This window comes from Hemitrygon akajei, chromosome 7, assembly GCF_048418815.1.
Source record: "Hemitrygon akajei chromosome 7, sHemAka1.3, whole genome shotgun sequence".
NCBI classification, from domain to species: Eukaryota; Metazoa; Chordata; class Chondrichthyes; order Myliobatiformes; family Dasyatidae; genus Hemitrygon; species Hemitrygon akajei.
Window position 1 is genome coordinate 94,407,768 of NC_133130.1, and position 12,029 is coordinate 94,419,796.

General features: G+C 40.2%; 1 protein-coding gene across 1 annotated transcript in view; it reads right to left on the reverse strand.

The window, feature by feature from the left end:
- Positions 1–1,319: 1,319 nt before the first annotated feature.
- Positions 1,320–12,029, reverse strand: part of LOC140730687 (ras-related protein Rab-32-like) — a 35,730-nt gene continuing 25,020 nt past the window's right edge. Inside the window, exon 3 of the mRNA XM_073051469.1 lies at positions 1,320–6,433. Coding sequence (XP_072907570.1) covers positions 6,278–6,433 — 156 coding nt within the window. The 3' untranslated portion in view covers positions 1,320–6,277. The remainder of the gene's footprint in view (positions 6,434–12,029) is intronic.

Sequence of the window (12,029 nt, forward strand, 5' to 3'; positions counted from 1 at the left end):
GTTTTTTTTATTTCTGCTTACTCCTTTTTTAAAAAAATTGTTACTTTCTGTGATGTTGATCGGGGTGGAATAGTTCTGTAGCTTGCAGTCAACAAACAATACAGCACTGCAGCAGGCAGTGAAGAAGGCTAATGGAATGTTGGCCTTTATTACAAAGGGAATTGAGTACAAGAGCAAGGAAATCCTCTTGCATTTGTACAGGGCCCTGGTGAGACCACACCTGGAGTATTGTGTACAGTTTTGGTCTCCAGGGTTAAGGAAGGACATCCTGGCTGTAGAGGAAGTGCGGCGTAGATTCACAAGGTTAATTCTTGGGATGTCTGGACTGTCTTACGCAGAGAGGTTAGAGAGACTGGGCTTGTACATGCTGGAATTAAGGAGATTGAGAGGGGATCTGATTGAAACATATAAGATTATTAAGGAATTGGACAAGATAGAGGCAGGAAATATGTTCCAGATGCTGGGAGAGTCCAGTACCAGAGGGCATGGTTTGAGAATAAGGGGTAGGTAATTTAGGACAGAGTTAAGGAAAAACTTCTTCTCCCAGAGAGTTGTGGGGGTCTGGAATGCACTGCCTCGGAAGGCAGTGGAGGCCAATTCTCTGGATGCTTTCAAGAAGGAGCTAGATAGGTATCTTATGGATAGGGGAATCAAGGGATATGGGGACAAGGCAGGAACTGGGTATTGATAGTAGATGATCAGCCATGATCTCAAAATGGCGGTGCAGGCTCGAAGGGCCGAATGGTCTACTTCTGCACCTATTGTCTATTGTCTATAATTGGATGGAAATGAACACTCCCATACTGTTTCAAGGGCCCTGCAGTTTGATGTTTAATATTCTGGGTGTTATTTTCTTATTTTTTGCCGTTTGACCAACGTGTTCTGTTTTCCTTCTGCGCGTTGTGTGTTTGATGTTTACTTTGAACGGGTTCCATGGCGTCTTTGTTTCGTGGCTGTCTGTGGGAAGACGAACCTCAAGGTTGTTTACTGCACACATATTCTGATAATAAATTTAATTTGAATCTTTGAAGTTGTAGGTAGTGATTTCCCCAAGTGCACTAATCAGAAATATTTCAGAATGAACTTAGCTGCCAATATTCAAAATAAAATATATCAGAGGTTTTAATCTCAAATTTGTCAGTAACTGCTTGAAACAATAACTAAGTTTCATTGTGAATGAGCAAATTTAACTTACTGCCTCAGGATAACAGATAATTAAAATATATTACAAAATTCAGCACTAGAAATTGTACATTCTCAACATTCCAATTCTAGATTAACACCCGCAAAGTTAAAAAATGCCAGACACGTCAGAGTGGTTGATTAAAAAAAAAACTTTAATGTTATTAAACAAGATAACAGGGGTGTATTACAACAATTACCATTATATTCTGTTTAAGGCAGCAAAATATCCCAAGGCACCTCACAGGAGTGTGACTAAACAAATAAAATTAAGATGTCCAAAAGTTTCATCAAAGAGTTTGGTGTATGGGAGTCTGCTGAAGGGGAAGAGACAAGAGGAACAGACGTTCAAGGGTGAAACTTCTAGACACTTGCGCTCCAGTTTCTGAAGGCATGGCCACCAGTGGTAGATCAATCAAATTTGTGGACAAGCAGAGCCTGAAATTAGAGAATTAAGAGTTAAAGGGTTAGGGAGAAGACTGCAGATTTAGGAAAAGGCATGGCCATGGAGAGATTAGCATCCTAAAATCAAAGTGTTTGCTTTTAAGTCAGCAAAACCAGGATCGATGAATGAACATTCCTGTTAGTTCATGAGCAGCAGAGAGAACTGGAATGGATGTATAAAAAAGCATGATTAAGGATCTCAGCAGCAGTTTAGTCAAGGTGGGGTGGGGTTCAGCAGTGTTACAAAGATGGTATTAGACTGATAGCATAGAATTGCACTCTGAGGCTCATCTTAAGGTCAATTGTTACACACAAAAACTGTGAGTTGTCTCAATAACTTTCGTAAGGGGGGAGAGTAGAAGTGAAAACTACAGACCACAACCACAATCTTACTCCAATCTTCAGAATATTTAGCAATCTGCAGAGATGGTGCAGATACTCTTTACTGTTTTTATAGTTAATTGTAAGTATAATAGCTGTGAAGAACCAGGATAGGTGGTGGTCAGGTGGAGTTGGGCGTCATCTATTTAAGTGTGGAAAGTGAGGTCACTTTTTCCAGATGACATTGCCAGAGATGCATCAGATCATGAGATTTTTTAAATATTGAATCAACAATTTCAAAGAGAAAAATAGAAAATGGAGTGCTGCTATTTCAGTCAATAAACCATGGCAGGCAAAACAGAACTGTTGACAGAATTTTGCCTCCCTAAACCTTGGGATATGTACTTTCATCATAATTGTGGATGACAACAGTTTCCCTTTTAAAATAGTAACATTAATAGAAAATGTTAATATTTGTAACAGAACTTTTATGGATAGGAAGTTCAAGACCTTGAGATATAATCATCAATTTCCCACTGTACGAAAGTGAAACTAGATCACATGTAGTTTTTAAGTAGAAACAGAGGGAAGAGACACTAAAGTTGGTCTCTTTCCAGGAGTCAAGCACATAATCCTAGCTCACTTCTCAGTAGAGTTGTGAGGAAAGTGAAAACAACACATGCATTTACATAGCATCTTAACATTCACTCAAATTTGCTCTGCAGTTGATTAATTATTTTGTAATGTATTCGATGCTTTAATATAGGTAGAGCAGCAGGAAATTTGTGCATAATAAATAATTACCAAACAGAGAATGGTGCTTGGTTAGCCAGAAGTTATTGACATTTGCCCCACAATGTTACCAGATGCCAATTTCCAACATTCTCACTGTGTGATATATTTGCAAGTCAGAATCGCTGGAGATAGTGCAGTATTACATTTCCCATTTCTTGGTGCTTATATCCTTCTAGATGACAAGGTTCACTAGCAAAAAACTGTATTATTGAAATAACCTGAGGCTTCTTTTAAGGGAAATGGAAATAAAAGTAATTACATACTTCTTAGCATAGACATTTATTATGGGGAAAGTAACCAGAATCTGTTCAGGATAGAATAACCTGTTATTTTCCACTAATTATTAACAACCAGAATGGATTTACAATTACAACTCATACAAAATGACTTGAGTTTAATTTCTTAGAAACAGTAGGGGAGGAAAAACTTATGAATGTGATTTACACAGACCTCTAAAAGAAAGTTAATAAGATTCTACATGAATGATTGTTTAGAAAAAATGAATGCACAATAAAAGAATCAGTATTTCCCTGATACAGAAAATTGATTAATAAGTAGGAGACAGATAGTAAACATACTGGGAGTACACCCAATCTGAAAGGACTGGCTGCATTGTCAGTATATTCATACCCAGATAAAGCAACCAAAAGCATTACATTTAATTTTGCTGATGACATTAAAGTAAGTGATACAGTAAATTGTGCACTGGGCACAAGACGTTGCATATGAACATTGATAGATTGGGCAGTGCTAAATGGAATTCAAAGTGGGAGCTCATTTGTTTTGAACCTAAGATAAATCAGAATAGTTTCCAAAAAGCCAGAAATGTTTTTAAAACTAGCTAGCATCAAAAAATATATATATATTTAAAAATGGATAATAGAATGCTGGCCTTAATTTCAAATGTTCTGAAACAGAAAAGACTGGACATTGTATTGTAGCAGTTTAAAGCTCTGCTTAGTCCTCATCTTGAATAATGAATTGTTTTCAGTGCTGCAGATTGAGGAATATATTCTGGTGTCATTGGGGCTACAGCATAAATTCACCACAATTATCCCTGGACTAAAAGGTTTAAATTCTGAGTATGTTCTTGAATATACAAGAATAGTAGGAGATCTAACTGAAGTATTTAATAATGGCCAAGAGTCTTGATAGGTTGAATTAATGGAACTAATTTGCTGTGATAGACAGATCTATGGAAGTGAAAGAAGCTGGTGTTCGTGATGGAGAGGATTAGTGCTCAGAAGCTCAATGTGGAGTCATATGGCACAGTGAAGGTGGTTTAGCAAGCGCTGATGGTAGGACACCAGCAGTTGCTCAGATATGGAGACAGTAGCATAGGCCGAGGAAACTGTGTAGCTCATTCACGGTGGATATGCAAGTTGGGCAGCAAGACAAAACAAGCAGTGAAGGTGCTAGGTGGAGTGGCAGAGAGAACGAGATTCCTCATCATGGGTGTGGAACTTGTCCCTGGCATTGTCACCACAATGACGTCAACAAGTATCAGCCCAGAGCTGAGGATGACTAAACCCTGGAAAAGATCCATGCTTGTGAGAACTGGTAGGTATTTCAGATTCACAAACTCATGTATTTTTTTTTTTAAAACAGAAATTGTACTTGTAGCAAATATGATGCAAACATTCACACCATCCAATCTGTTCCAAGTGGCTTTTATGTCATTTCTCTGTTTTTACCAATACACAATACACTATCCAGAATGTCCAAGACACTGTGCTGAAATTCAATACGTGATCTTATCTAGACCACTGTGTAGTTTATTTTAAATTTCTGACCCATGTAAGTGTCTGGTAGAGAAATTCTATGAAGGGACTTGTCAAATGCTGGCAAGAAGGCACATGGCTAGCAGAAGGTTTACCCTTATTACATGAGGTTCAATGCTCTCTCAAAGACTATAGTTCAGGAAAGGCAATGGAAATCTGCCATGAGATTTTGTGTTTGCCCCTTCTTTTTTTCCAGCATTGGACTGCCTACAAACAGGGCTGCTACCTTACAGTGAACTGGGATCAATCCCGATTTTCAACGCTGTTAATGCGGAGTTTGCATGTTCCTCCTGTGACCACATGGGTTTCCCCTTGGTGCTTCAGTTTCTGCCCACATCCCAAAGACGTGAGTCGGTAGGTGAATTAGCCTGGTCTGTGGCTGAGGGATAGAATCTGTGGGTCGTGTTAATGGGCGTATCATGGTCCCAGTGGACAGTGGGCTGACTGGACTGTTTTCATGCTGTAGGACTTTATGCTTTCTCCTCCAATTTCCCAAGGTCAGACTGTCACCTTCCTCCCTCTGACTCTGTGCAGAATAAACACTCACTGAGAGTTTCAAAAAGACATGGAGGAAAAAGACACAAAGTACACTGGAATACCCTTGAGGCAGTTTATTTTTTTTAAAGGAGAGACTTCCAGTGCTCAGAGCCCAAGCATTTGGAAGTACAAATGCTTTAATTTTCACTCAAAAGTGGATGAAGGTGGCAGATGCTACTAAGAGACTAGAATTGGGAGAATGCAGGATTTGGGGATAAAGAAATAGAGAGATATAGAAGCTATCAGAAGGTCTAATTGCAAGGATGAAAATTTTCAATTCAAATACACTGGAAGCCTGTACAAGACGTGGAATGAGGAAATGGTGCGTGTTAGGTTAGTTCAAGTCAAGGTCACTTCAGTTGAAGTGTATCAGATTTATAACCACAGAAACAATCAGCTACATTCACCTCCCAACAAGACTGGAAGTAACAATCAGAGAGGTGAGGGCTTCAGAAGAAGGCGGGTTAAACACAGCGCAATGACAGACACTAATGAAACATGGAAGGAGATGGTCTTGGTGCTTGGGAGGGTGAGTAAGTGGGACTATACCTGAGAGTTTGAATACCAGTAAATTCCTACCTACTTCTGTTGACTATCAATTTGGAATTAACAGGTATGAGCTGCTGCTGCCAAGAATTTGAGAAATTCACAAACCCTTAAAGCCAGGATACTCCAGGAAGAATTTGCTGTAGTGACAAGTATTGCATAAAACCCTTATTTGAAGCATCTCACCCGGTTTACAACACATTTCACAGGATGTCATAACAACTGCGTCACGTCTTAAACAGTTTAGTGAACTTAAGTAAAATATTGCTATTGACCAAAAGACAGAGGACTACAATTAGGCCATCAAGTCTGCTCCACCATTAGATCATGGCTGATTTATTTTCCCTCTCAACCCTATTCTCCTGTCTTTCAATTGGTCAGAAGCAAGCACCTGAGACTGGAAATACTGAGATAACACAAGATAGACTACACAAAATAGATTCTGCTTGAAAAACTGACAAAATAACTACATTTTAAAGTTATTTCAAAAGCATAATACACAAATTGAGAATATATTGCTCTTACCATTCTACCATTCCACTTTTAGTTAAAACTATGATAACATTTTCATTTTAAACAGATGTTAGCCATTGTGGTGTAGAAAAGGTCAACTGGATATTGTGCCTTCCAAAATGGATAGTTAGACATTTGAGGAAGACAGACATGGTGCGTTAGCAGCATTGTGACTTGTTCTCATGCTCTTCAGTATACTCCGTTAATTTAATTGTATCATCTGCAGTGGAGTCCTCTGATAGATGGTGGATGCATTCGATGGACAGAATATTCCCCACCAAGAATTTCACGGCTTCATCAACATTTATGTTGTCCTGCAAACATCAGAAAAATATTTTATTACAAGTTAATGCATTGGAAAAAGCATCCATGTGCAAGGGAATGCCAGTATATAATCAAAGGAAAGCCTTGATGGTATAAATACTTCATCAGCTTACGATATTCCAATGTGTCTAAATTCCTTTCCAATCAGTTAGATATAGGAAATGCTGAAGCCAATATGCCTGCAGCAAACTTCCACAAAAAGTATTATAAAAGTAACCAATTTAATTTTTTGGCATGAAGTTAATTGTGGAATAAACACTGGCCTAAAGAACTGACTCGCTGACTCAGGAGCAAGAGTCCAATCCACTGACCTATACAGAACGTTAAGATTCATATGCGTGCTGCTTTTTTGATACATCCCTCGACAAGTGCAATTTATTGTCATATTTACAACTGCATATTTACATATTTAAAAATACTTACTTGCAGCAGCATCACAGGCTTATAACATCATATAAGCAGGATTCCTTAGCATGAAAGCAGGACCTCTGGTTGGCCTAGCCGGCCTATGCCGTCTCAGCTCATCACAATTGCCCACATTTGGGCCACATCCCTGCGAACTTTTCCTATTCACGTACCTGTCCAAATAACTTGTGTTTTTAATGTATCTGCCTCCACCAATTTCTCTGGCAGCTCCCTTCACATACTGACCACCCTCGGATGGAAAATGTTACCCCTGAGGTCCCTAGCAAATCAGAATAATCAGAATCCTTTATTATCGCCGAGTATGAGGACACACACAGGGAATTTGATGCCGGTTTCCCTGAGCTCTCTCTGTACAGAATTAAAAGCAAACAAAAACAATAGTGCAAATAATCATAAACTATATACAATGAGGTCCCCCTCATTGAATGTACAGGTGGACTTGATTTATAATAGACTAAAATTCAAGTGTTCATAAGACTGATGGCATACTGGCATACAGTGATCTAAACGTATAAAAAAAGTCTTGACCCGAAACGTTAACTGCTTCTTTCAACGGATGCTGCCGGACCTGCTGAGTTCATCCAGCTTTTTTGTACGTCTTGATTTGACCACAGCATCTGCCGTGTACTTTGTGTATACAGTGATCTAAAGCCCCTTCCAGAAGGAAGGAGTTGGAACAGGTGATGTCCAGGGTGTGATGGGTCTACAATAATGCTGCTTGCTCGCTTCCTGACTCTAGATCCATATAAGTCCTGGATCGAGGGCAGCACTCTGGCTCTAACGTCATAGTTCTGTACGGTTTTAAGACAGTGATTGAAAAAGAAAGGACAGGTCCGCAGGTCAAGGGAACATTTTTTTTGTAATTCAAATTATTATTATTATTATTTATTCTTATTTTACAAAGCAGCACAGCACATCACAGAGCAGATACAGTACAGCATATTTACACAGCCATCCCATGACAGGAAAACATAAAACTAAGAAATAGAAAAAAACTTCTAATTTAAGTTTAAATTAACAAACAACCAAAATTGATCCCACGTGTCTTTCACTTTTCCCTCACTGTTAATTCTTCCCAACATGTGTTCATATGATGAAATCTTAATCATTTCCTCAGTCCATTCCCTCACAGTGGGACATCTGGGTTTTTTTTTCCCAGTTTTGCAATATAAAAGGGAACATTTCAGGGGAATTAAGCAGGAATGAACAGAGGTTGATTGGATGAACCTGTTTTAAGGGAAACATACGGATCATAATTGGGAGGCTTTTAAGAGAATGATAAGGAGTCCAGGAGAAGCATATTCCTGTTAGGGTGAAGGACAAGCCAGTTAAGTTTATGAAACCTTAGCTGAAAGACAGAGGCTCTGATAGAGAATGTAGGAGCTTACAGTGAATTTCAGAGGTTGGGAATAAGAAAATTCCTTGATAACTATAGAAAATTAAGAATACATTTGGGAAGGAAATTCAGAGGGCAGAAAGGTTTAGGAAAATCCCAAGAGGTTCTATAGCTGTATTAAGAGTAAATGGTGGTGGGGGAAAATGTAGGTTCCCTTAGGATTCAGTAAGGCCACCCATGTCTTGACCTGCGAGCGATGGTTAGGATTTTTTTACGAATATTTCTCCAATGTTTACTGAGAAAATCATGGTTGCTCAAGAGTTAAGAGGTGAGGTTTTGAAGGACATTCATATTACTAGGGAGGAGGTATTTGCAGCCTTACAGTACATTAAGGTGGATTATCCTTAGGGACCAACCAAGAGCATCCTCAGACTTCATGGGATGTTACAGAAGAAATTGTGGGGCTCGTGGAGATATTTGATCCAATGTTAGCTGTTGGTGAAGATCCCAGAGAGTAGCAGGTGGCCACTGTTGTTCCATTGTTTAAGAAGGATAGCAAGGACAATCCAGGGAACTACATGTCAGTCAGACTGACATCAGTAGTCGGGAAGTTACTGGAGGAATTCTGAGCGATAGGATCAACCTACATTTGACTAGACAGAACCTGATGAGGAGTTAACATCGACAATGCTGCTTGACAAACTTTTGAGTATTTTGAAGAGCTAACTGAAAAAGTAGATGAGGGCAGCGTAGTGGATATTGTCTATTTGAACTTTTGCAAGGCCTTCAACAAGGTACTGCATGGAAGGCTGTCAAGAAGGTTAGATCCCATAGAATCCAGGGAGAGCTAGTCAGACATACTTTATTGATCCCGAGGGAAACTGGGTTTTGTTACAGCCGCACCAACCAAGAATAGTGAAGAAATATAGCAATATAAAACCATAAATGATTAAATAATAAGTTAATCATGCCAAGTGGAACTAAGTCCAGGACCAGCCTATTGGCTCAGGGTGTCTGACACTCCTAGGGAGGAGCTGTAAAGTTTGATGGCCACTGGTAGGAATGACTTCCTATGACACTCAGTGTTATATCTCGGTGGAATGAGTCTCTGGCTGAATGTACTCCTGTGCCTAACCAGTACATTATGGAGTGGATGGGAGTCATTGTCCAAGATGGCATGCAACTTGGACAGCATCCTCGTTTCAGACACCACCGTCAGAGAGTCCAGATCCACCCCCACAACATCACTGGCCTTACGAATGAGTTTGTTGATTCTGTTAGTGTCTGCTACCCTCAGCCTACTGCCCTAGCACACAACAGCAAACATGATAGCACTGACCACCACAGCCTCGTAGAACATCCTCAGCATCGTCCGGCAGATGTTAAAGATGTTAAAGCTAGTAAGGTGGATTCAAAATTGGCTCAGAGGTTAGAAGCAGAGGGTGGTGGTTGAAGGTTGATTCTTGGAATGGAGGCCAGTGACTAGTGGTGTGCCGCTGGGGTCAGTATTGTAATTCATTATTTATGTAAATCATTTGGACCAGAATACACAAGGTTTAATCAGTAAATTTGCAGGTGACACAAAATTTGAGGTGTTGTTGATAATGAAGAAGGTTATTGTAAATTACAAGGGGATCTTGATTTCAAAGGTAATTCAATACAGATAAGTGAGAGGTGATGCATTTTGGAAAGTTAAATCAGTGTAGGACTTATTCTAGAATGTTAGGACACTAGGGAGTGTGACAGAACAGAGGGAACCAGAAGAACAAGTGTATAATTCATTGAAACCAACGTCAGAGGTAGACAGGATGGTGAACAGCAAATTTAGCATGCTGGCCTTCATCAGTCAGGGCACCAAGTATAGCAACTGGGACATTACGTTGCAGTTGTGTCACTCATTGGTGAAGCCACATTCAGGAGTAGCGAGTACAGCTTTGGTCACCCTGTTATAGGAAAGATGAGGTTACTCTGGAAAGAGTAGAGAAAAGATTTCCAAGTATGTTCCCAAGACTAGAAAGCCATAATTTAGGGATAGATTGGCTAGGTTCAGTCTTTATTCTTTGGAATGTAGGAGAATGAGGGTGACCTTATAGAAATCCTAGAGTGAGAGGTTTAAATGGGGTGGAGTTTGTTAGATGTGTTCAGGAAGGTTTCTTGACACAATATGCAGATAAGCCAACAAAAAGAGAGGCTGTATTTGATCTGGTATTGGGAAATAAACCTGATCAGATGTCAGGTCTCTCAGTGGGAGAGCATTTTGGAGATAGTGATTACAATTCTATCTCCTTTACCATAACATTGGAGAGGGATAGGAACAGGCAAGTTAGGGAAATGTTTAATTGGAGTAAGGGGAAATATGAGGCTATCAGGCAGGAACTTGAAAGCATAAATTGGAAAAAGATGTTCTCAGGGAAACATATGGAAGAAATGTGGCAAATGTTCAGGGGATATTTGTGTGGGGTTCTGCATAGGTACGTTCCAATGAGACAGGGAAAGGATGGTAGGGTACAGGAACTATGGTGTACAAAGGCTGTTGTAAACCTAGTCAAGAAGAAGAGCTTATGAGAGGTTCAAAAAACTAGGTAATGATAGAGATCTAAAAGATTATAAGGCTAGCAGGAAGGAGCTTAAGAATGAAATTAGGAGAGCCAGAAGGGGCCATGAGAAGGCCTTGGCAGACAGGATTAAGGAAAACCCCAAGGCATTCTACAAGTATGTGAAGACCAAGAGGATAAGGCGTGAAAGAATAGGAACAATCAAGCATGACAGTGGAAAAGTGTGTATGGAACCAGAGAAGATAGCAGAGGTACTTTGCTTCAGTATTCACCACAGAAAAGGATCTTGGCAATTATAGGGATGACTTGCAGTGGACTGAAAAGCTTGAGCATGTAGATATTAAGGTAGAGTGTATGCTGGAGCTTATGGAAAGCATCAAGTTGGATAAGTCACCGGGACCAGACGGGATGTACCCCAGGCTACTGTGGGTAGCGAGGAGGGAGATTGCTGAGCATCTGGCGATGATCTTTGCATCATTAACGAAGACGGGAGAGGTTCCAGAGGATTGGAAGGTTGCGGAAGTTGACCCCTTATTCAAGAAAAGGAGTTGAGATAGCCCAGTAAATTATAGACCAGTGAGTCTTACTTCAGTGGTTGGTAAGTTGATGGAGAAGATCCTGAGAGGCAGGATTTAAGAACATTTGGAGAGGCATAATATGATTAGGAATAGTCAGCATGGCTTTGTCAAAGGCAGGGCGTGCCTTATGAGCCTGATTGAATTTTTTGAGGATGGTGACTAAACACATTGATGAATGTAGAGCCGTAGATGTAGTGTATATGGATTTCAGCAGGGCATTTGATAAGGTACCCCATGAAAGGCTTATTGAGAAAGTAAGGAGGCATGGGATCCATGGGGACATTCCTTTGTGGATCCAGAACTGGCTTGCCAACAGAAGGCAAAGAGTGGTTGTACACGGGTCATATTCTGCATGGAAGTTGGTAACCAGTGGTGTGCCTCAGAGATCTGTTCTGGGACCCCTACTCTTCGTGATTTTTATAAATGGATGAGGAAGTGGAGGGATGGATTAGTATGTCTGCTGATGACACAAAGGTTGGGGTGTTGTGTACAGTGTGGAGGGCTGTCAGAGGTGAAAGTGGGAAATCGATAGGATGCAAAACTGGGCTGAGAAGTGGCAGGTGGAGTTCAACCCAGATAAGTGTGAGGTGGTTCATTTTGGCAGGTCAAATGTGATGGCAGAATATAGTATTAATGGTAAGACTCTTGGCAGTGTGGAGGATCATAGGAATCTTGGGGTCCGAGTCCATAG